This window comes from Leptonychotes weddellii, chromosome 5 (genome assembly GCF_054177405.1).
Source record: "Leptonychotes weddellii isolate Sample4059 chromosome 5, ASM5417740v2, whole genome shotgun sequence".
Taxonomy (NCBI): Eukaryota; Metazoa; Chordata; class Mammalia; order Carnivora; family Phocidae; genus Leptonychotes; species Leptonychotes weddellii.
In genome coordinates this window covers 67,307,829-67,334,262 of record NC_138373.1, presented here as the reverse complement: position 1 = coordinate 67,334,262, position 26,434 = coordinate 67,307,829, and the positions used below count along the sequence as shown (strand labels likewise).

Sequence of the window (26,434 nt, the reverse complement as noted above, 5' to 3'; positions counted from 1 at the left end):
ATTACCTTAAGTACATTGTATGTGTCTATTTCTTATCTAGATCTGTTCATTTTCGGTGGTTATTTGGTACCACAGAACAAAATATTAAGATGTAGTCTCTGCCCTCTGTAATTTATTACTCATGCCACTGCTTTCTTGATAGCCTAGATAATCAATAATCAACCAATTAATGCCAGTATAGTGAAAGAGAAAACATTTCACAACATGCATCAAAGTATAGTGAGCAATGTTGTTTCCAAATTATGACCTACCTCTCTTTGCAAATTTGGCTTTCTTACTGCTATTATTTATGATGGCTATGCCCAAGTACATTTCAACTGGAGCTTTGGAAAAAATTAAAGCCCACACCTCGTTATATGCTTTCTAATAGCCATCAAGAAAAACCTTACTAATTGCTCACCATATATTAATGGTTTACTATATATTAGGACTGCAGAAGAAATGCTAGGGCTTCTCTCAGCCAGAAAATTGACTTTAAAAAAATGACTAAAAAAAGTCTTCTTTGATAAGGTTCAATTATTTCTACTTTTAAAAATTGAACAATATTTTATATATGATAAAAGGCACAGAACTTAAAGTGTTTTGTTTGAAGAATTTTGGCAATAATACACTCTCAGGTAATCAACCACCCAAAACAAGACCTAAAACACTGTCATCCCTCCTTTTCAGGCAACAACTACAACACTTCCACCACTAACCCAGCAGACACAATCGTTTTCTGCCTTCTGTCACCATAGACTGGTTTTGCCTGTTCTTAGACTTCATATAAATGGGATCATACAGTATATACTCTTTTGTAGATGGCTTCTTTTGCTCAGGATATTTTTGAAATTCATCCATGTTGTTGAACCAATTGGTAGTTCATTCCTTTTTATTGCTAAGTAGTATTCCCTTATATGGATACACTGAATTTGCTTGTCCATTCACTTATTGATGAATGGACATCTGGGTTATTTCCAGGGCTTTTTGTTTTGTTTTGGCTATTATAAATAAAATTGTTATGAACATTTGAGTAAAAGTCTTTGTGTGGACATGTTTTCATTTCTTTTAAGTAAATACCTATAAGTGGAACCTGTTGGATTATATGATAATTATGTTTAAGTTTATAAGAAATTGCCAATCCATTCTCTAGTAGTTGACCATGTTACCCTCCCACCATCAATGTATGACAGTTTCAGTTGTTCCACATTCACATTAACACTAGGATAATGTCAGTTTTTAAAATTTTGGCCACTCTACTAAGTTATGTGGTATCCTCATGCAAGTTTTAATTTGCATATCCATCCAATGTGCGATAAGCATATGAAAAATTGCTCAACACAATTAGTTATGACAATATGCAGATTAAAACCACAATGAGATATCACTTCAGAACTCCTGGAATAGCTCAAGTTAAAAGGAACAATGTCAAGTGTTGACAAGGATATGAAGCATTATTGGAAAGAAAATAAATAGGCACACAACTTTAGAAAACTGTTCAGCAGTATCTATTAAAGCTAAATATTTTTATACTATATATAAAGTGGTTGGTAAATACTCAAAACAAATAAGTGCATATATCTACCTAAAAACCGTAGGCCAGAATCTTCATGGCAACTTTACTCACAATAGTTCACAACTAGCAATAATTCAGATACCCACCATTAGGAGACTAAGTTAATAGATTGCACTATTCTGATGCTACTGTAATACTACACAGCAATAAAAAGGAATAAGCTATTGCTACAAACAATAATTTATAAGTTCCTGATGATTATTGTTGAGTATCTCTTTATTAGCTATTCATATACTTTCTTTTGTAAAGTGTTAAATATTTTGCCAAATTTTTAAAAAGATTTATTTATTTATTTGAGAGAGAGACAAAGAGAATGCAAAGGGAGGGGCAGAGGGAGAGGGAGAGAAACAGACTCCACTGAGCACAGAGCCTGATGTGAGCCTCGGTCTCAGGACCTTGAGATCATGACCTGAGCTGAAGTCAAGAGTTGGACACTTAACTGACTGAGCCAACCAGGCACCCCAAATATTTTGCCAATTTTTAAATTGGGTTGTCTGTCTTCCTATTATTGAGTTTTAAGAGTTACTTATATATTCTGGATCTAAGTACTATGTCAGATACATGCAGTGTGAATATTTTTTCCCAGTCTGTGGCTTGCCTTTTCATTTTCTAAAAGGTATCTTTAGAAGAAGAGAAGTTTTTGATTTGATGAAATTTTTCCTTTTGATGGGGTACAACTTATCATTTTTTTCTTTTATGGTAAATGCTTATAAGATTCAATTTAAATCTAGAGTTTGGTAATACTACCTGTTTTTTTTTTTTTTTACCATTTTTCGATAAAGTGTTATAGATTTGGTTGCTTCTACAAACATGGAAAAAAGGATTTCTTATTTAACTCTCAGGTATATCTATAGTATAAACCTTACTGTTTAAGCCATATGATCATGGCTTAATAGGGCCATTGGAAAATAGGAACATGATCTGTTTTCATGTATCATAATTAAAATACCAACTTTGGCATAGTGAATAAACTTAAATATCAAATCAAGAATGTCTCAATAAAAGTAAAACAATTTGAAGGAAACATTCTATAAAATGTTTTTTAAAACTTAAAGTTTCATGAAGAACTTTCACATAAGATTAAATTAACATTTTCCCACATTATATATCTCTTAGAATTATTAAATCTCTCAAGATGAGGATATATGAATTCTTACAACTTGCAATAATTTCTAGGAACTTTTAGGTAAATGCTACTATTATCTATATAAAATCAACCTTGAGGAACAGAGGAATTCCTATGTAAGCTGCTGAAATTGTTTAGTATTTTCAGTTTCTATCCGGGAACCACCCAGAGCTTTAAGTTATGTTTACTGTCTGCTAGATAATGTCCCAAAAGAAAAAAAGATTGAAGAAATAGTTGTGAAATTGTTGGTTAAGCTTTATAGGTTGCCTTGAATAAAGAAATCTAATAAAAACAGTCCAGAACTCATTGCAAATATTTAATGGTACACATTTAATGCAAAGAATTAAGTGTTGCAGGCGAGTAGGATACCTTGCCTTGTAGGAGCTTACACTCTAATAGAGAAACTAAGGCATATATATAAGATAAAATATAAGTACCATTAAGTGCCTGTTGTGTATTTCCAGCTCAGCATTTAGATTATTTTGAATATTTATATTTATTTTTCTGTCTTGTGTGCTAGGATAGTAAACTCTAAGAGGGAAGGAATGTGTCTTATTCATTATTGAACCTCGAAACTCAGCACAGAATCACTATCAATAGACAAGTGCTCAATAAATACTAACAAAAGTCAAGGTAAGAGAGTATATGTTGCAGCAAGAAATCACAGCTAAATAGAGGAATTATAAAAACATTAGGGAGAGGTCCAGTTTCAGTTGGGTTTTGAAATATGAGAATTTATATGGTAGAGATTAGTCAGGGTGAGGGAGAGAATTCAAGGAGGAAAAATGAGAAGCATGTTTAAAAGCATGGAGATAAGAAATTAAAGAGTATTCTGGGAAAGCATATAGTTCTGTCTGGTTAGAACAGAAGACAAGTGTGTAAAAGTAATGGTGGATTAGGCCAGATAGGTAAACTGGGACCTGACTATAGCAAGCTTTAAACACCTGGTGAAAATGTTTACTTGGTAGGCATTTAAGATTTTGAGCAGGAAAATGACTTGATCAGACTTATGCTTTAGGAAGATAAATCTAATGGTTTTGGATGGAGGGGATAAGCTGGGGATAAGCAAATTATAAGGCTAATGCTACATCATCCTTTTTATGTTTCTGGGCTCAATTTGCTAGTATTTTGTGTATGTGGTAAAATACAAACAACATGAAACTTACTATTTTAACCACATTTAAGTGTACAGTTCAGTGATTAAGTACATCCATGATGTTGTGCAACCGTCAGTACCATCCGTCTCCAGAACTTTTTCGTCATCCCACACTAAACCGCTGTATCCATTAAACACTAACTCTCCATTCCCTCCTCTCTCCAGCCCCTGGTCATCACTATTCTACTTTCTGTCACTATGAATTTAACTATTCTAGGTACTTCATGCAAGTGGAATCATACATTTGTCCTTTTGCGTCTGGTTTATTTCACTTAGCGTAAAGTCTTCAAGGTTCATGTTATAGCATATAACAGAATTTCATTCTGGTTGAATAATATTCCAGTGTATGTATATACCACATATTGTTTATCCATTCAGCCACCACTGGACATTTGGGTTGTTTCCACATTTTGGTTATTGTGAATAATGTTGCTATAAACATTATTTTGTTCATGATTTCTTATATCTTTATGTGAGATATTGGTCTATAATTTTCTTTTCTTGTAATGTATTTGTCTTGTTTTGGTATCAGGAGAATGTTGCTCATAAAATAAGTTGGGAAGTATTTCTTCTTCTTTTTCTGGAAGAGATTGTGTAAAATTAGTATTATTTCTTTTTTGAATGTTTGGTAGTATTTACCAGTGAAACCATCTGGACCTGGAGTTTTCTTTGTTAGAAGGTTTTAAACTACAAAGTCCACTTATTTAATAGATATGGGATTATTTGGGTTATTTACTTCTTGAGTACATTTTGGTGATTTGTGTTTTTCTAGGAATTAGTCCATTTCACTAACCTGTCAAACTGATGGACATGGAGTAGATCACTGTATTTCCCTTATTATTCCTTTAATGTCTGTAGAGACCTACTCTTTCATTCTTGATACTGCTCATTTGAGTCTTCCCCCTGCCCCCCCATCAGTCTGGCTTGGGTTTTATCAGTTTTATTGACTCTTCTCAAAGAACCAGCTTTTTGTTTCACTGATTTTTTTCTATTGTTTTTGTTTTTTGTTTCACTGATTCCTGGGCTTATTTTTTTTCCTTCTTTCTGCTTCCTTTGGGTTTAATTTGCTCTTCTCTTCAAATTTCTTAAAGTGAAAGCACGAAGTATTCATTTGAGAGCTTTCTTTTTTAACCTAAGTATTTGATGCCATAAATTTCCCTCTAAGCCCAACCTCAGTTACATCTGACATATTATATTTTCATTTTTATTCAGCTCATATATTTTCTAATTTGTCTCCCTCTTTGACACATGAGTTATTTAGAAGTGTGTTGTTTAATTTTCAGTCATTTGGGGGATGTTCCACATATCTTTCTGTTACTGATTTCTCAGTTCAAATGCTTTGTGGTCAGAGAGCGTACTTTGTATGATTTCAATTTCTTCAAAAATTTTAAGGTTTGCTTTATGACACATGATGAAGTTTATCTTGGGGAATGTTCTATGTGCACTTGAGAAGAATGTGCATTCTGCTCTTGTTGGATGGAATGTTATATATATGTCAGTTACATCAAGTGAGTTGATAGTGTTGTTTGGGTTTCTATATCCTTGCTGTTTTCATTTCTCCTTTTATTTCTATTACTTCTTGCTTCACATTTTTGGAAACTCTGTTATTAGGTGCATATTAATGATTGTTATGTATTTTGGATAAACTAACCTTTTTATCATTACATCATGTCCCTCTTTATCGCTGACAGTTTTCTTTGTTCTAATGTTTGTCTGATATTAATGTAGTCATTCCAGCTTTCTTTTAATTAGTAATTGCATGGTATATCTTTCTCCATCCTTTTACCTTTAACCTATCTCTATCATTACATTTAAAGTGGGTTTTTAAATAAACAGCATAAGGTGCCTGGGTGGCTCAGTTCGTTGGGCGACTGCCTTCGGCTCGGGTCATGATCCTGGAGTCCCAGGATCGAGTCCCGCATCAGGCTCCCTGCTCAGCAGAGTCTGCTTCTCCCTCTGACCCTCCCCCCTCTCATGTGCTCTCTCTCTCATTCTCTTTCACAAATAAATAAAATCTTAAAAAAAAAAATTAATAAACAGCATATTGTTGGGTCATGATTTTTTATCCAATCCAGTACTCTCTGTCTTAATTGGTATGTTTAGACCATTTACATTTAATATATCTAATATAGTTAGATTTAGATCTACTGTTTTATGTTTGTCTTTCCTACGTTTGGCTCTGCTGTTCCCTCATTTCTTGCCTACTTATGTATTATTTGAAATGTTTTTAATATTCTATTTTAATTTATCTATTGGTACCTATATCTCTTTTTTTTTTTAAGATTTTATTTATTTATTTGAGAGAGAGAGAATGAGAGACAGAGAGCACGAGAGGGAAGAGGGTCAGAAGGAGAAGCAGACACCCCACGGAGCAGGGAGCCCGATGTGGGACTCGATCCCGGGACTCCAGGATCATGACTTGAGCTGAAGGCAGTCGCTTAACCAACTGAGCCACCCAGGCGCCCCCCTATATCTCTTTGTATTTTATTTTTTTTAGTAGTTGCTCTAGGAATCACTATATATATATATATATATATACACACCTAACTTTTCAGAGTCTACTAGTTTTCATTTTACTACTTCAAGTAAATGTAAAGGCTTTACAACTATATAGCTCCCCTTACCCTCCCCCTTTTATTATAGTTGTCACACATATCACATCTACATACACTAACTCACCTCCTAACAACATTACAACTTTTGCTTTCAATAATCCTGTGCATTTTAAAGATATTGAGAGGAGGAAAAATAACTTTTATTTACCTGTATATTTACTATTTATGTTGCTCTTCCTAAGGAATCCTGCAGTTCCAATTTCCCCTTTGGTATCATTTCCCTTCAGTCTGAAGAACTTCTTTTAGCATTGATTTTAGAGCAGGTCAGTTAACAAAGAGTTCTTTTAATTTTTCTTTCTCTGAGGATGTCTTTAATTTCACCTTCATTCTTGAGAGATATTTTCACTGGAGATAGAATTAGAAGTTGGCAGTTCTTTTATTTCAGCACTTTGAAATGTTGCCCCACTGTCTTCCAGGCTTTATGGTTTCTGAAGAGAAATCTGTGGTGATTCAAAACATTGTTCCTCCATATGTGTCATTTTCCTCTGGTTGCTTTCATAATTTTTTTTTAATTTGTTTTTTGGCAGTTTGATTATGATGTTTAAAGAGGCATGGTTTTCTTTGGGTTTATCCTGTTTGGGGTTCATAGAGTTTCTTGACTCCATATATTTGTGTCTCACCAAGTTTGGAAAGTTTTCAGCCATTATTTCTTCAAAATATTTTCTAAACAAGTCTTTTTCTCCTTTTGTTGTACTCCAGTGACACAAATTCAGACCTTTTGATATTGTCCTACAGGTTACTGAGGCCCTGTTTTTGTTTGCTTGTTCTGTTTTGTTTTGATCTGTTTCCTCTATATTCTGCAGGTTGGATAATTTCTACTGATCTGTCTTTGAATTTGCTGACTCTTCATTCCCCTGTCATCTCTATTCTATTAAATAAGCTATCCAGTGAATACTGTATTATTCAGTTCCAAAGTATTCATTTGGTTCTTTTCATACCTATTTCTCTGCTGAGAATTTCTCTTTACATTAATTTTTAGAGTATTCAGTTTTACCTCATAGAGCATAGTTATAATAACTGTTTTAAAGCCACTGTCTTATAATGCCAACACCTAGATCATCTCAGGGTAGCCAATATTGACTGGCTTTTCCTTTGAGAGTTGATCAGATTTTCCTGGTTCTTTGCATAATTAGCAATTTTGGATTGTACCAAATGCCCAACATTTTGGTTACATTGTGAGAATCCAAGTACTCTTAAAACTTCCCAAAGAATGTTTATTTTGTTTGAGAAGGTGTCCAATTCATTTAGATTTAGATAGGAAATTCTCTCTTGCCTTTCACGGGAAATGGTTCCCATGTCAGTTCCATTTCAAAGCTGTGTCTGCCCTACATATATACCACTTAGGATGATGGTTTATTTTGTAGGTGAGTTCTCAAAGCCTTTGTTATGTTTGTCTTTGTTACATGTATGTGAACCTCACAGGTGAGACCAGGACTTGTGTCAGTTCATAATCAGAATTAGGAGATCTTATTCAGCTTTCTCCTCTATAATCTCCCCAACTCTCCAGCTTGACTCAGAGGCCCTTTTCCCCAGACCTCTGGTTATAAAGTCAGCATGTCTCTGAGTTTTGGCTTATCAGAGTCAGGCAGTCTGCATAGTTTGGGCTGCTCACAGGGTGAAACAAAGGAAAGATAAAATATATAATGGGAACTCCCTGCTGTCCCTGCAAGTCTTTAGACCACAGGGGCCCTGGTTTCCAGTTACTGTGGCAGAGACAAGCTGTTTCTTGGGATCTTTAGGTGACTGTGCCACCACCATCATTGACATAGTGGCAATTCAGCTTTGCACTACAACTGGCTTCAGGGTAGGGCTAGGAGAGAAAAAAGGGGGAAACGGGGAGATTCTTTTCATACTTTGTAGTTCACAGGAGTCCGTTTCTCCAATTCCCAAACTAAAAAGAGAGGTTTCTCTTAGTTTTTGTTGTTCTTGTCCATGGTTCTGCAACTTGGCCCACTCTTGAGTCACCATCAGCAGATAAGAAAAGAATAAAATGCAGAAATTCACCACCATACTGGTTGTTCTTCAGGTTTTGATTTACCTTCCCAATATACCTTTTGTTTACCTTCAGAATCTTCACTTAGTTGCTTTTTGTATTTAGAACTTTTAGTTTTAAACAGTGAGAGATGTCTGATAGTGAACTTACTGTATTTTGGCTGGTGCTGGAAGCTTAATCCCTTTTTGTTATAAGGAGAGAGCAGCAGAACCACTACTGAACTAGGACTTAGCAATTGTCTGAGAAAACTTCAGTTAACTTTACTATTACTAAACATGCTAAAATATAATTTATATGAATATTTAGCCTTACAAATAATCTGTTACTACAAATGAGCACTACAAGACCTCTGCCCTGCAGCTAAGGAAGTTATACTTTTGGGGATATATACGTAAGTTTCACTCTTGAGTGAATTTTCCTACAGAAATAATGCTATACATGCTAGTGCTGTATTTCATACATGCATCATTATAATGTTATAATGTGCAACTCTTCAGTATGTGCACAATGGGCTAAAAGACTCGTGAGTTGACTCACGGAGGAGTTGACTCACCACCAACTAAAATATTTTTTCTATGAATGTATTCTGCTATCCAATTTTTAAATTTTTAATTATCAAAATAATACATGTACATAATTTAGTCATCTACTATTCATATAATTTAATTATTATAATCTGCAGAGCCATATAGTGTACTATAATTATATTTCCTTTCTTTTACAATATTTTGTTTTCCCAGGAATTAAGAATTGCCTCCTTTTGTTGTACTTTTCCATCCCTCTCTCAGTTTTCAATGTTTCTATAGCATCACCAAACTTTCTTAACAAGAAACTATAAATGTCCCAATAGACTCAAGGTATTAGTTGTAAAGTTTTTCTTGGACACCCTTCCTGAAGCCCTTTATCCTTATACTTTAACTTAGACTGACTGATCTTCCGTTGCACAGGGGTCATTATGGGATTCCTCTTGACCACTGTTCTCAGAATTCCTTTACCTCCATCCAGTATTTGGATCCCCTTTTTCCTGGATGGCTATGTATCCATCATAACAGGCCCAATTATGCTTCAGTAACAGATGACCCCAAAATCTCAATGGCTTTCAGTGATAAAGATTTATTTCTTGTACACATTACATGTCCATCATAGGTCACTTTTACCTCTGTGTCATGTTATCTTCATTCCAGGACCCAGGCTGACAAAGCAGCCTCTGCCTAGAACACTGCTGGTCATCATAGCAGAAGGAAAAGAGAATGGTGAATCATGAACTAGTTCTTAAAGTATCTGCTCAGAAATGACACAAAACACTTCTACCCACATTTTACTGGCCAAAGCAATTCACACAGCCATACTTGAGTTCAACAGGGTATATATCCTACATATCCTACATATCCTCCTGGAGGGTGGATCAGTGGGAGGAGGAACCAAATCATGTAGTCAAGTCTGACATCAACAGAGCAGAGATATATAATCTTCTGCAGGGAGGCAAAGTTAATAAATTATGAATAATAAAGCTATCATGGCATGCCTTCCTCTTTCCTGTTTATTCCATCTTTTTCATGAAATGCATCCTCCACCCTTGTAGGTTTATGTCTCTTTTTATTCCTTTATTGTCATTTCAACAGTTTTAGGAGAACAACAGGAATGTATCCAATATGCCATGTTTAACCAAAGTCCACCAATTACTTTAAAAGGAACTGCTAGGACATGGCCTATTTGAAAGAAGAGGGCTGTCTGTAATTATCATTTTCATTTAGTGTCCCATATTCCATTATTTATAGCAGTTCTTCCCAGATCCTACAAATGTCAATAAAGGATTTAAACTGTATTTCTTTCTGAATACAAAACTATCCAATATGGTAAATTCACTTTAAAACTGAGGCGGAGTTTCTAAAACAACTTTGATCTTGAATATCTTGATTTTGCCTTTTATCATTTCCTCTAAGCTCCAGGTTTATGTCTGCAATGAAATCAAGCAGCTTAAAAGAATTTCATTCTACTCCTGTAGCCACAGACAATGGTATATTCAACATGTTGGTCTAACTCTGAAATCTACCTGCCTCTGCTGTCTGTAACTTATCTTAAATCTTATATTTGGGAAAATACAATCTTATTTAGTTATGAAATGGAAAATACAGAAAATGGTTGCTAAAGGGCTCTAATAGAAATGGTCAAATTCAGCTTTTTATTACATTAGTTTTTATTTGATATTCTCCTAATAACTGAGATATAAGAGATTTTCAACTTAAAGAAAAACTTGCTTTTTAAATTTTGGAGTGTGCAGTAAAAAGATTAAGTATTTCTTAAAAGGTAAACCTTGCTCAAATGCATCATTCATATGTGTTAGTACTATCACTGCTTGGGCCTGGGCTTTTAAAGTTAGGCTTTCTCAGGGTGCCTGGGTGGCTCAGTCAGTTAAGTGTCTGCCTTCAGCTCAGGTCACGATCTCAGGGTCCTGGGATGGAGCCCAGCATTGGGCTCCCTGCTCAGTGGGGAGTCTGCTTCTCCCTCTCTCTTTGCCCCTCCCCCTGCTCTTGCATGCTCTCTCAAATAAATAAATAAAATCTTAAAATAAATAAAATAAAAAACAGACTTAGGCTTTCCCAGTTCCAAGGCTATTTCCACCTCAAAATTGTCATGGACCCTGGTAAATGATTTAAATCTCTTTAATCTCAGTTCCTCATTTATAAAACAAGAATAACAGCATTTCCAAGAAAAAGTTACAAAAGTTAAATCACCCATATAAAGCCTTGACATAGTGCCTGGCGGACAGTAAATGCTCAGTAAATGTTTGTTGAATAAATGAATTTCTGTCCTTAATTAACAGCTATCTTATATTTAAAGTTTATATAAGCCAAGTCCAATTATAACCAAGCTTAAAAACTATAAATCCTTTAATGTAATAAAACCATATATTTTGTGTTTGATCAAGTTCAAAGTTACTTATTTATTAAACATCTTTTTTTTTAATTAAATGAAGAAATTTTAAGATTTTTACTCCTTGATTTTGTTTTTCTAAATTCATCCAATCCAAGACTGGGATAATTGACTCCCTAGGTACTAATTTTTTTTTTAACTTAGTAAATCTAAAACACTCCATGAGAAAACTCACCACAAACCTAAATCAACTCTACCTGTTGACATGTCCAAATACGGCCTATGACATACCTAGGCCAAGTGAAATGCCAACGCTATACAGAGAGGTTCTTAATTATACAGGTCTTGAGGGGTACAGAGTCTTAAAAGCCATTCTTTTTTTTTTTTTTTAAAGATTTTATTTATTTATTTGAGAGAGAGAGAATGAGAGAGAGCGAGTACCTGAGAGGGGGGAGGGTCAGAGGGAGAAGCAGACTCCCTGCTGACAGCAGGGAGCCCGATGCGGGACTCGATCCCGGGACTCCAGGATCATGACCTGAGCCGAAGGCAGTCGCTTAACCAACTGAGCCACCCAGGCGCCCCAAAAGCCATTCTTGAATAAAGCTGGCTTCATTGTTCAAAGGACAATCTATATGTTATTAGAAAATATGTAAACCATATAGGATTATTACATAAAGTATTTGAATTCTTTATAAACATCTGAGAAATATCTGAGACTCTGAAAGCAACCTGGGGTAAACTCTCCTGTGAACCTTTGATGACAGAGACTGAAAAGGCTTTTACAAATAAACTAAAACCAAAGACTATGGCTGCAAAGGCAATTAGTACCAGATATTAAGGAGAAAATCAAAAGCAAATAAACCCAGAAAGGTAAATAGATCCATTCCCTTCCACTCTTTGCTGTTCAACTGATTTCACTTCTTTCTTATGGAAATTCATTAGAAATATTTTGTTATGCATCCAAAAGGCTGCTTTCAATTTGCATTCATGTTTAATAGTGCAGAGAATAGTACAGATGATGTAGAAAAAGCAAAAAAAAAAAAAAAAGCAGAATTTACAGGTTTCTGTCAGGTCTGTCATCTCATTGAGCCTACTTTTCTCATCTGCAAAATGACAGTGAAAATGTCTGCCCTACAAGGTTGTGATTATGAAATATGGTAAAATAAATGAAAATGCCTAGAACAGTGCTGTTCGATGGAAATATAAGGTGAACCACAAATGTGACCACACATTTAATTTTAAATAAAAAAATTAAAAGAAGCAGGTGAAATTAATTTTAATAATATATTTTATTTAACTCAATAGATTCAAAATATTATCATTTCAACAGATAAATCAATATAAAATTATTAATGAGACTTTTTTTTACATTCTTTTTTGGTACTAAGTCTTTGCAAATCAGTATGTATTTTACGCTCACAGCAGAGATCAATTCAGACTGGCCACACGTCCAGCACTCCATGGCCACTTGCAGCTAGGGGCTACCATATTAGACAGGCGAGGCCTGGAGCCAAGGCGAGGCTTGATATGTTTACTACACCCAAACACTATTTCCTACCAGATAAACCCTGTGGGGCGTAGAAAGCTATTTTTTAAAATCAACCACATTAAAGAAAGTTTGTATTTTTATATTTTTGATATAGTATGTGATATGATATATAATATGTAATATTGTGATAAGAATTTAAAATAAAATACTATCTATACTGACTAGACCAAGTATTTAACCAAAGTAAGAACAACCAAAAATGACTATTATAAGTCACTAATATTCATTTATTTTATATTTATTTTGGGGATATTATTAGGGTTTGAATTATATATTAATTTGACATAGACTCTAATAATCTAAAAAAATAAATAAACCTGACATAACTATAAGCACACAAATAATTCAAAAACTAACAACTGATTTAACTACACTCCTAGCAAAGAAATAGGAGAAAAGAACAAAATATTTCCCTGTATTACTAAATTTTTATTTCACAGGACTTAGCACTGGTAAGTCATGTTACAGTTTTAATGGCTTTTTTCTCATAAAAACTTAACTGTATTCTCTAAATAACAGATGACCACCTATCGTGACAACTTGATTATATGTGACTATAATTATAAGTTAAAATGCTATATTTATCTCAAAACAAAAAATTCACTGGAGTTAAAACATTAAATATTATTTGTATTACATTCATTATTAAAATTACACTGAATAGTATAGAGTTGGCAAATTCTTTTATCTTGATCTCAAAAGCAGGGTGGAAAATGTATGGAAAACATTTCTTAACTGCCAGGTCTTTCTTAAAGTTATGCACAAAGCACAGATTACGTGCACACACATACAATTTATATTTAAGTATGCTCTCATTTTCTGTGTATGGAGATGCTCCTGCAGTTCATATATTTTTCATCAATTTTTCTCTGTGCTGCCCAGTAGTCCAACACAAGTGGTCAGATAATCACAAGAGTAAAATGGGGACAGAATATTGGATAGACGATTGCTACACCTCATTTCAAATAAGGCAAGGACTATTTAGTTACCTAATATAACTTCAACATTACAAAGTTTACGAAATTCTAAATGACCAAAACTCTTTGGACTTTGGTTTTTCATTTACTATGTGTTCAAAAGATGGCAATCTAGAATATAGGCCTTCTTCCTCCAATTTCCTATGCGGATGCTCAGTCTGAAGTGATGCACAAGGAAAAAGTACCACTAGCTAAATCATTCATTCTGTATCTGTAGCCCTGCCCATGTGTCTGTCCCTCTGCAGTCTCCTGACCAAGAATTCGCCTCACCCAGCCCTACCCAGGTTTAAAATCTACGATGGGTTCACACGAACAGGTCTAGCAGCAGAAAACAGGGTTCAAATACTTACATTACCATATTGACATCATTTTCATTGAAACTTTCACGAGGAAGAAGCGATTCCCTCAACTGGACATGCGTATTTCCCAAGTTAACTGACGCTGACACTAAGAGTCACTGATACTGAACACAAACACAAAGACATCTACTATACAATTTTAAACACTTGGCCAAACTGCAGAAATAAAACTACCCAATGCATTAAGAAAGACTCACATCTGGCATTTCTGTAGAGAAGGAAAGGATCCTGGAGCTGGAAATCCAGGTCTTTAGTAATGGGTTCTGTCCTGTTTTCCATGCTCAACCTATTCATAATGGTGAACCCATGCTTTGGAGAAGCAGACCTAAAAATCACAAGGGGTGGGGAGGATATCAAAAGACAAATTATTCCACAGAAGTACACTTTAGTAGAACTACTATTCGAACGTGTCTCTCAACCTTTTTGTATGTATAGAGAGCTTTGTGCAAGCAGACTGTACACATACAAAGCAATGATTCTTTACTATTGGCTAACAGTACGAATGTACTAATTCATGTACTACTTCATATGTAATACATCCAGCATGACTGCCCTTGCTGTCCCTTCGGCACAAGTCCTACCTATTTAGCTATGTGTATATAGATATCTTGCTTCCCTATCTAGGTTGTAAATTCCTTTAAGGCAGAAATATTAACCACTTTAAAAAAATTACTAACAGATACTTTTAAAGAATCTTGATAGTTAGTATAGAGTGCACATCACAATCATACAAAGAAATTTTTCATAGAAAATATTAGTGTTGGTTTGAAATTGAAGTTGTAAAATTTCTTAGAGAAATGATGCCCCTCTGGTCAACGAACCTGTGATGAGATACAGTATAATTAAAAGATCACAGAATTTAATTCAAGCAGCAGCTATTTATGGGGTGCCTGAATGGCCCAGTCGTTAAGCATCCGCCTTCGGCTCAGGTCATGATCTCAGGGTCCTGGGATCAAGCCCCATATCAGGCTCCCTGCTCAGCAGGAAGCCTGCTTCTCTCTCTCCCACTCCCCCTGCTTGTGTTCCTTCTCTCGCTGTGTCTCTCTCTGTCAAATAAATAAATAAAATCTAAAAAAAAAAAAAGCAGCTATTTTGTTTTCCTCATAAAGGAAACAACTTCATAGATAAACTACTATAAAAGTTTTTCTCCATAAAAACGTGTCATTTAGTGACTTTTTATTTTTCGTTTCATTGAATTAACCTTCAGTGCCTACTCTCTGTCAGGCAGAAAGAGCCCAAATTACACAGAGTGTAACTCTAACAACTACATGTGCATTTGTCTACTCTTGGGTGACAGCCATATAGTAATCCAACTGTGCAACTTCTGGTGACAAATGAAACACCAAATGCTTCTACGCTGAAACTGAAGCAAGCAGAATTCATTTATTTACTTTAAACTAGGGCAGCAGGGTAACCAACCCACAGAAATGTTCTGAGCGATAGGAAGAAAAGGTGTTTGTTTTAGTTTTATTTCACATTAACCCTTTGATGCTACTAAAGAAGTAAAATACAGCTACAGTACTACTTACGGACTTTTCTTTTGAGACCTCCAATTTTAAACTTGATGGAAGGCAATCCTTGCCTAACTTATTTTACAAAAAGGTAAAGCAGTGGTGGGCATATAATCAATACTAGAAAGCATCATGATAATCATTTCAACTTAAATTCTGAGGAAGAATGAAAAAGAGTTCCCAAGATCTCTAACAGAGGGTCCTCTGGAAGTGTCAAGTTCAAAAATCACCAGTGGGTGTCTCTGAACTCTCTATTACAGAAAGCAAGCCATGGGAGGAAATAAAGAAAAGAAATAATTTTTTAAATGGGATTAGGTGTTTTTATACAGAATCAGAATTTGATTCTTCAAGTATTTCATTATCACAACAGGACCTTACCTCTCTAATAGTATGGTTACTATACCATCTCATAATTTATAAAATAGGCTCAGGGGATGAATGTGCCAGTTCCTCTAAAGCAATATCTGTAACAGAAGTCGAAATATTATCACCAGCAGCTCCATTACCTGTACTAAAAATTCCCTTCTGACTTTTATGAGCTTTCTGTCATTCTCTACTGAGGAAAGACCTCAATATGCTAGAATCTGGCATCTATCCGACTGGGGAGGGGGGGGGCTGGTCCACACCCAGGGAAGGGTCGGGGGTGGGGGTGGGGGGAGATGGGAAAAGACCCTATTCTTGAGGAGTTAGATTTGGGGAAGAGATTAAGGAACAGGGAAAAGAGTTGTTCTCAGCCTAATGTTGAACTGACAGTTCCATTTGGAACTCAGAGTATATTAAGAAATACTTGAAAATGCAAACCTACATTTGGTTTGGGCACAAAAGAGAAAATACTTGTATAATTTGTTAATCTTCTGCAGTCAAAAAAAAAAAAGAGAGAGAGAGAGAGGGCCTACTAAAAATCCCTAAAACAAATCATTAGCATATATTAATACATCTTTTCTTTCACGTCTCAAAAGAGTAATACTTGTACGAAATGAATGAGAAATGCACTCTTTGTGTGTGCTTGGAATAAGTCAGAGGTCATCTGGTTTTCTTTTCACACTTCAGAATTCTCAAGAGGAGTTTATACTCACTTGGCGGTATGCTCTGGTGCTTTTGGAATGTTTTTGAACATAATGTAAAGTAGCCAATGGCTCTTAGGCACTCCCACCACTTTTCTAATAAACCAATCTCCTCTACCTACTCCGATGGCCTTGCTCATCCATTCCTTTCTTTCCACTCCCACTGTAGCTTCAGCCTCCACCTACACACTCTTCTGCCATGCTTGCACTGGGCCTGCAACTGGGTTCTCGTGTTGCTTGTATCTGTATGGCTGACTCTTCTCTGTATCTCTGGGCCCCAAAAACTCAACCACTAGCCCTCATCACTTTCTTCTCCTTCAGAGAACACTTGTACTCTCATGGCTTCAATGACCAGTTTAAGGCAGATGACTCCAAGCTCTGTATTTCCATCCCTAACCTGTCCTGAGGGACCTGACATCTTATTTGAATGTCCTGCTATTACTCCAAAATCATTATTTCAAAATAAAATTATCTTCAAACCAGATTCTCCACCTCCTATCCTTCCATACTGCTCACGATTCTGTCATTCTTTGTCTATTTAAACATCTTAGTTTTTTTTTAAATATTTTTTTTAACATCTTAGTTTTTTTTTAAATATTAACATTTCCTCTATACGTGCAATCTTTCAAGAAATTTTTTCAATCTCAGCTTCTACCATTCTAGTCCCATACTCCCATCATCTCATACCTACTCCCCTGTAATAATCTTCTCATTGTCCTCTCTAAGCCCAACTTCTTCTAGAACCAGTGCATCCTCATAATGCTAATACACTGACTTTCCCCACACATTTTGCTATAACTCTATTACTTCCTTGTTTATAAACCTTCAGTGACTCCCTACTGCTAAGAAAATAAATTTCAAAATCCTTGGTCTGACATTCTAAGCCAGCAAAATTTCTTTACCCTGTCTTCTAACTGCTATAAACCAGTATAAACTCTCTGCAGCCAAAAGTAATTTTCCTTACTGTCCCTTCACCAAACTAGGTCCTATGCCTCAGCTTCTGCCATTCTTCCTGTGGAGACAGCCCTTCCCCTCCTCTATGCAAGTTAAGTGCTACCTTATTCCTGAGGCCTACTCTGGACGCACCAATTCTATACAGCCTTCCATAATCATAGCAGCCCATTCATTGCTTATAACTTTTCAGCTGGCCCTGAGGATAAGCTATCTATTGGGACTTATCTTTATTTTTTATTATTTTTATTTATTTTGGGGGGGTTTATCTTTAAATGTGAATGTCTAAAAAAAATATGTGTGTGTGTGTGTGTGTATGTGCATTTTCTGTCTCCGCAGTGAAGCTGTTAGCTCTAGAAGGGTTTGTACTAGGCCTTTGTATTTTATCTTTGTCCTCCCAGTGACAATGATGGACAGTTTATGTGAATGTTTATGTGAATAAAATGCTTAAGTATTAAGACAATATACATACTATGTGATATTAACAATTTCTGATACAAATGACAAAAAACATGAATTTATTAAATTTATCTGGAAATATATTCTATATTAGTTATATAATGGAGGACTCAAAGATATCTTTAGTTTTGGAGCACACGTCTTTAAAGAGTCAAAGGCAGGTGAGTGGGGAGGTGACCAATAAAACCTTTTTCCAAATAGTGATTAAAAAATCTAATATTCTTAATAGTGTACTTCTAGCTTCTTGCCAATGCATTATATTCAAGGACTCTGTACCATTCATTTGAATTAAAGGATAAATATTTAATACTGTTTTAAAAAGAACACAGAGATTTAAGCTCACCAATACTGGAGTTTAAATTACATTCTGAAATTAGTATTCCTCATACTATACCAGGTGACATTATTAGTATTCCCTTCCTTATATCACTAATAACTTCAAACTAAGATTCAGGATTTTTCACTTCTCTTTGAAATAAAACTACATTTGAAGAAGAGTGACACAATTGAGTTAAAATATTCTTTCAAAGACTGTCAGTTTCTTCATAAAGGGAAATACTCTTACCTTGTGTAAACAAATAAGGTTCCTTCCACATCAGTCTTTTCCTAAAAAAAAACAAAAAACAAACAAACAGCAAAATCTGTATATTCTCTTCATTAATAGTAACTTGCACAGAGGCTAGAGAACATTCAGTTTCAAGTAAGGCCAATCCATGTAACAGGAGGGATTATTCTTAGGGAAAGGAAAAAAGCAGTTTCTTAGCCAGGTTGTGGCTCCGCTGATTAGGCAGCAGGAAGCAGCCATTCTCCTTTTGTCATTCACGAAATAAACCATCATTATCTCTCTTTACCAAAGACAGAGACAGCAACACACCTCTGGCTAAAGTAATACAAAAACAAATACGCTCCACGGATTTCCTTTGAAAGAGGAGATGCTAAGTGTGCTGCCTTCTCCTCTACCCTGTGACCTGGGTACGTGGCTGCGGCAGTCACTGGTGTTCACATTTCATTATCCCTCTCTTTATTGTCTGGGTTCATTTTCTCTTGCCATATCCTGTCACCTAGGAGAGCAGATGATCTGTCAATAATCCTACTTTGACTACAACACAGAAGAGAGCAACAATGCTGTAGTTTTCAGACAAATTAATCACCAACGTGGTGTGGAATATTTAGAGTCTATTTTGCATCTTTGAAATCAAGTTAGAAACATTGCCAAGCTTGGACTCAAGAAATCTGCCTAAGAGAAACTGGTTAAATGGTAAAGTAAAAGTGATAAACTATCATTTCAGTTCATTTGGAAAGGCTCTCTTCCATCTCTCTGAAGACAGGAGCCCAGGCCCTGATGAAAATGTTCGTCAGTACAATGCATACTAAAAAAAAAAATGTTTTAACTAGTAATCAGATTATTATAATTCAGAATTTAAAAGGTACTTTTGCTACTTACATGCTTTAGTTTCACCATTCTATCTAACCTAATATTTTATTATTAATCTCTATTACCAAAATCATTCAAAATTTAAGTACTCTATAGTTTTGGGGAAAATACACTCTTTAAGAACAAGGGTATAATATTACATGGTAATTTTTTTAAAGGCACATAAAACATTGGAAGCATGATCCTCTCACATGCTCAAGTAGTTTCAGCAATTCTCCTGGTCACCTTACTTCAGTGGGTCTTAAGGCATGGTCCCCCATTCAGCAGTATCAGCATCACCTGGGAACTTGATAGAAATGCAAATTCTTGGGCTCCTCCCAGACCTACAGACTCAGACTGTGGGGGTGATGCCCAACCTCATGTTCACTAAGCTGTCAGGTGATTCTGATGTACGCTATGTGAAAACTGCTGCCTTTGCCCAGAGAACTGTACTAGGAGTCCTGAAGTCAAAATCCACGATGTCCCAAATTGTGTCAAACATCACCAAACATTGTTTTTTAAGAGCAAATGGATATTAAGAGTAAATTACTTAGCAACAATGAGGATTTTAATCCTCATCATAGAATATGCAATTAGAAATAAAGAATTTATAACAGTTAAAAACAATTTTAGTCAGTCTTTTCTCTAATACATAAACATTGGGAAGAAAGTTAGAGTTCATCCTTAAAATGGATTTATTATAAAGTTCGTATTTATTATAAAGTTCATATAAATCACTACAGCGTCCTGTGAAAAATATCCTTACTTCTCAAATGTGGCCCTTTTCCACTGTGCTTTGAAAAATACTGAGTCAAAATAAAAAAAAAAAAAATACAGAAACATTATTACTTATCTTTCCTTGTGTAAACAAACAGGGTTAATTCTTATCTGTTGAGAAATCTATATCCTGGGTGCACTTTAAGTGCTAAGAATTACCTAAAAACTTCCACAATATTAATCATTGAGAAAATGGCCGCTATAGAACAATAAATACTACCCAAACAAGTCTAAAAATTTGTGGGCATTCCTAAAGTTCAACTGGTACAGTTGGCAAGTATTTATAGTCCACAGAGCCTTCAAGAAAAAATGTGTAAAAATGAAATATTTGGTATTATTTATTACATTGATAAGAAGCTGAAACAGAGATACAGATTAAGGAACTGGAGAAGAGTCTAGGTGCATCGTGAGGACCACTTGCTCCAAGGCCAAAACACTTTCCTGTCTTCCAGTATTTGATCTTAGACTGTTTTATCTTAGCGATCCAAACCTGCTTCTATGGATCAGTACACATAGCTAAGAGCTTTTGACTGTTTCCCTTCTTCCTCCATGAAGTAGCAATGGAAATTACTTCTTAAAAAAAAAAAAAAAAGAATTTAATGCCCAATTTTAGTTTTGAAAAATCTAGAATCAGAAATGTAAAAGGCATGTTTCTCCTGAAATTCTCCAACTTGTAACAAGCCATTTTTTTTTTTTTTTGATTCCACATATTAGTGAGTTCAAACAGTATTGGTAACTTTCTCTGACTTATTTCACTTAGCATAGTGCCCTCAAGGTAATGAACCCCACTTCTTGATTGAAAAATGTGAAAGAATTTGTGGCCATCTTCAATTGCAACAGGTCTTTAAATAAAGTTTGAAATTCCCCTGACTAGCTAGGGGCCAGACTCCCACAGCCCAATACCACAGACCCGGTCTCCCTGTACAATGAACATCAAGCAACATCTTTGGAGAGTTTTCCTTGGGATCCAGACCCATAACTGGGAAAGTCTGCACCAAACAAAATCCACTCCATACTTTGCCCACCAGGAGCATTGTCATCAGCACTAAAGTGTATAGGGGATTTCTTAAATCTTGATTACGAATACCTGGAGTGCGTTCTTGCCAGGTCATACTGGGCTAACTAGTTTATTATTCTATGTCTCAGTTTCTACACTGAAAAGAGATAACTAGCTTATACCACTGTGATCTTTCGATTAAAAAAACAAAAACATATTTTAAGTGGTCTATTACACATGGATAAAAGGGGCTTTGGAAATGTAAATTCTGATCTATCAAGGCTGAAACAGCTCACATTCATGCATTTTCCTGGTGCCTCCAGATCCAAGGGTAACCAGATTTTTTTTTTCTTTCTGGGCAAAGCTCAGGGTTGGGGTTCTGGGGTATAGTTAGAACAAGATTTTATTAGATCCTCCTTAGGTCCTCCAGCTAAGGAGGACTTCTTTGTTAAATTATTAGTTTATAGTTCTGGGGAATTTTAGCTAAAATTTTAAAAGTACAATTTAATGATTTAATATTACACCCTATTATAAAATCTAACATGTATTAAAAAATTAAGCAGTTCAAAATTTAAAATAAGATGATGGAATATAAAATAGTGCTAGTTGGCAAATTATTGGGATGGCACAGTATTTGACACTTTTCAAACAACCCAAAGCAAGCTCTATATTACTAATTATCTATGTTAATACAATGAAAAAGTAGGTCTCCATTTATCCCCATAAACCTTTCTCTCTCAATCATGCACATAGCATCTAAGTCACCTATATGAAGTCTTTAACAAACAGCAATGCCCGGACTTCACATCCAGAGATACTGATCTGGCAGGTTACACTTTTCAAAACTCCCAAGTGATTTTGATACATAGGAAACTTAGAACACTAGCTAGAAACAGGACAATAGTCACACTAAGGCAGTTTCTCAAGCTCAGCACTTCTGACATTTGGGACCAGATAAATCTTTGTCATGGGGGCTTATCCTGTGTGTAGGGTATTTTACAGCATCCCTGGCCTCTATCCTTTGGATGCCAGTGGTATGTTCCCTGTTAGTGTGACAACCAAAAATTTTGGTCATACTGCCAAAAGTTCTCTGGAGACAAAATCAAAACTAGTTATGAATCACTACTCTAAGGACTAAGAAGTGAAAATATATTCTTCAAATGACATGTAGGTATTTTGGGGGAGAAGTCTCCAGATAATGAATGGGAAGTAGTTCTAGATCTTAAATTCCTATTCCGGTCATGACATATTCTTAATCCTTCCTTCAAGCACCTCATTTTCTGTCTACCCTTCATTCCTAATATCTCCTGCACTGAATGCCTGAAGTCATTCTTCATCTATTTTAGTGTAGTAAGAATTCCCCTCCTTTACCTCCCATCTGCTTTCTTGCGTATACTTTCACCACCAATCTCAAGAATGTTCTTTATAATTCAGTAGGTTTATGTTCAAAAAGCTCACATCCAGAGGCCCTGAGTGATGGCATATGGAGACGGTGGCGACAAACTGTTTACCCTCAGCAACTGCTCTGCATCTAACTAGGTCTCTTTTTTCTGGCTACCACAGCCTTGAAGATTAGTACTTTGAAAGAATGACCTTTTACTGAATGAATTATGCCCTGTGTGAAGGCAACAAGTCCAGGAAGCAGGAAAACATAACTCCTGTAAATAATGCATTGTGACACTTCTGCCTTTTGATAAGGCTTTAGAAAGACTTCACTGGCTATCTAATAAACCTCTAACTATTTGAACAGGTATCTATCACAGAGATCCTGTCAAAAGCTTATAGGAGACAATTGTTTTCCAAGAGGAATTCTTTCCTCTACATGTTAACAATTTCTCAAGATTCTCCATACTCTAATCCCACTGTCAAGTAGGCTCACATTACTGTACATCCCTGATCCTTTACCTCCTACAAGATTACCTTGACAGAATTAACACATTATGCCTTTGGCATTTTTTTTGTAGAGCAGTATAACAGCAATACAATATGTAGAATATCTTTGTATTTTTTCTAAATTGCCATTGATGAAATCATCCAGTACATTGCTCAATGTCCTTTATATAAAGACCCAGGTGACAAATTCCCCTGAAAATTAGTAGGAAATAACCTCTCTGCTGACCCAAGTGGTATACTTTCTATTACATAATGGTGAATATTGAAGATATCTCCCTGTTTTCCTTTTCTGCTTGACAACTAGGAGTACAGGCCGAAATTCCTTGCTCTGTTCCAGCAAATTTCCTCACTTAAGAACTTAGGGCAAAACTATTTTCTTCTCTCCCATTTTAGGACCTCCTTTTTAATCTTTTTATTTTTGTTAATGATTTTCAGGTGAATTTTTTATTACAGACTGCTCAAGGTCCACACTAGACTAGAGAAACAGGCTATGTAAATGTTAAAAAATATATGAATTTGTTCAATATGCATGTTTTCCTTGATTGAATTTTGATGTCTTGGAGAATACATTAAAAAAAAAAATCACCTGAAATCCATTCATCCACGCCCCGTTCTTTATATTGTTTTCTAACTTAGTTTAAAATAATGGATGGTTATATAATGGATGGATCATTATTTGGGACAAAAATCATAAACGAGGAAAAGAAAAATTACATCTCTCTATTCAAGTGGGTGGGTTACAGAATCACACGCAGTAATTCCTGCAAAGGACTCAAGTGTCTTATGCTCCTACCCCATTGTAATTGTGAGGAAAATTAAATTTCATCCCATTGCCATTTATTGGGTTTCTGTTTTGAGAAGTGCACTAAATAATTCGGCTCCCAAATGGACTCAAATTTCAAACTCATTTTGGTCTTGGTAGGCTGTAGTGTAATGATCTTTCCAAGAGCGTCAGCCCCCTTCGAAGTGTTAGACCCAGCCCCCATTTTGTCCTCTATTTCCCGATGTTTGCTCTTTTCTTGGTGTATTTCCTGAGTTCACAAGTTCAATTTCTCCCCTTCTATCAAGGTTTGACTTCTCTTCGTCCCATCTAAGACTGATGTTCCAGAACCATAACTCGGCTTTTTCATTCCTCCCTACCCCGCCTCCCCTGCAGCCACGTTTCACAGTAACAGAATCCCGCTTTACTTTCTCGGAGTACATCAGTCTTCCGGCCTCAAATCATCAGGCCCCCCCTCCTTGCTTCAGCTCTCCGGGTCCCGTCCCTGATCGGTCCGGTCTCCCCACGTGGGGTATCGTAGATATTTAAGTCCTTTCCCCAACTTCAGGTGGCTTCTCAGAGCGGCCTCCCTCTTCCCCAAAACCCCCGGCCCAGGGGTCCAGTTGCCACAACTTCGGCCTCAGGCCGTGATCCACCACCATCCACCTCCATCCACCTCCAAGGCGTCAGCGTCTCCTCCCCCTCACTGGCTTCTGGAGCCCCGAGTCTGACGACCCCGTCCCCACCCTCCCCCTGCCTGCACGGCCCCGTCGCGTCCGCACGCACCCACTCGTTGGCCCGATGGCCGAAAGTGTACAGAGCCACCTGGCTGGCCACGTCCACGATGCGGTTGATATAGGGGTCGTGGCGCTGCAAGGCCGCCAGGCTGATGTCGCGCCCCTTCCCCACCAGGCCGCCCGCCGCCACGGCCGCCATCTTCCCTCCCTCCCCGACATCAACCCAGGGCTGTCGGAAGCCACTCTCAATAGATCGCAGAACGAACGAGCCACCTCGCAACCGAAAACACGCGGCGACCGCAAGTCCGGGGAGGCCTTCCTTCTCCAGCCATGCCCCCGCCCCCACGTCCGGTGACGGACGCCAGACATTACTAATCGATGGCCGCGCTCCCTCCCCGACGATCGTTGCCGGGGGCAACCGCAAGTCCGGGCTGGAGGTCTGAATCCGGGTCCTCCTCCCCAAACGCTGTTTTCTTTCTACGCGAGCCTTGGAGCTGCATGCGCGACAGGGTGTATCTCTTGAATGTGTTCGACGCTTTGGAGTGTCTTTTCTTTGACGCTCAGTGGTCAAACCTATAACAATAAATAAACTTCAAGAATTAATTAACTGAAGAGAAAGGGAACTGTGATTTCTGTATGTACAAATACCCAGTGGTTCTCAAAGTGTGGTTCTCGAACCCCCTGAGAATTCCTGAGACCCTTTCAGGGGTCTACCGTGTCAAAACCATTTTCGTGACAATGCTAAGATTTATTTGCCTCTTTCACTGTGTTGATGTTTGCACTGATAGTGCAAAAACAATGGTGAGTAAAAGTTCAGGCGTCTTAGAGTGATTCAAAGCGGGGTACCGCGGTAAAAGTCAGCGTCACTTGAGAGTGTTCTCCATAAAGCAGTAAAAATTATTAGTTTTATTAGAGTTCAACTCTTTGGTTCACTTTTTAAAGATTTATTTTTTGGGAGCGAGAGAGCGAGTGCGTGTGTGAGTGGAGGAAGGACAGAGGGAGAGAATCTGAAGCATGACTCCGAGCGGAGCCCAGAGCCGGACCTGCCTGGGTCTCCCCACCCTGAGATCAGGACCTCAGCCGAAACCAAGAGTTGGTGGCTCAACCAACTGAGTCACACAGGGGCCCCACACTTTTTAAATTCTGTGTGAAAAAAAAATAAGAAAAATATAAGAAAAGATAAGATAAAAAGATAAATATAAGAAAAAAATGAAAAAAGAAAAAAAAAAAAAAAGCACATGTGCTGAATACCGGAGTACCATATATTTGTCTCTAGGAAAACACTTCTGTGCTTGAGTTGCAAGCTTAACTAGTATTTTTATTTTCACGGGACACTATTTTTACTTCAAAGAAAGATGGACAAACTATGGTTATTCAGACAGGTATTCGATAGACATTTTTTCGAAAATAAATAATGTGCATCTGTCACTTCCAGGAAAACAAGGACAATTATTGTTGCCAATGATAATTTTTGAGTTTTCAAGTGAGAAATAGAAGTTTAGAAAACATGTATCCACTACCAGGAGTTGGACAGCTTTTCAGTACTCGGTCTTTTCTGAGTGAGATCAGCGGGCATTTAGGAAGTCCGTGATGAGGGATTTGGTTTTTAAACCTTCGGAGAATGGGAATGTTGTCAGTCTAAAACATGCATAACTGGATGTACATTT

The 26,434-nt window shown here is 36.6% G+C and overlaps 1 protein-coding gene across 6 annotated transcripts in view; it reads right to left on the bottom strand.

The window, feature by feature from the left end:
- The window catches only part of DCP1B (decapping mRNA 1B), a 54,775-nt gene extending 29,755 nt beyond the window's left edge, over positions 1-25,020 (bottom strand). For 2 of the 6 annotated variants that reach the window (XM_081820961.1, XM_031037939.2), the window contains exons 1-3: positions 24,817-25,020; positions 18,755-18,795; positions 14,402-14,529 (exon numbers count right to left, since the gene is read on the bottom strand). In XM_081820961.1, coding sequence (XP_081677087.1) covers positions 14,402-14,529; positions 18,755-18,795; positions 24,817-24,966 — 319 coding nt within the window. In that variant the 5' untranslated portion in view covers positions 24,967-25,020. Of the gene's footprint in view, positions 1-14,401; positions 16,180-18,754; positions 18,796-24,816 lie in introns of all 6 variants that reach the window. The other 4 variants (XM_081820964.1, XM_081820965.1, XM_006742318.3 and 1 more) reach the window with 3 other exon arrangements.
- Positions 25,021-26,434: the final 1,414 nt, after the last annotated feature.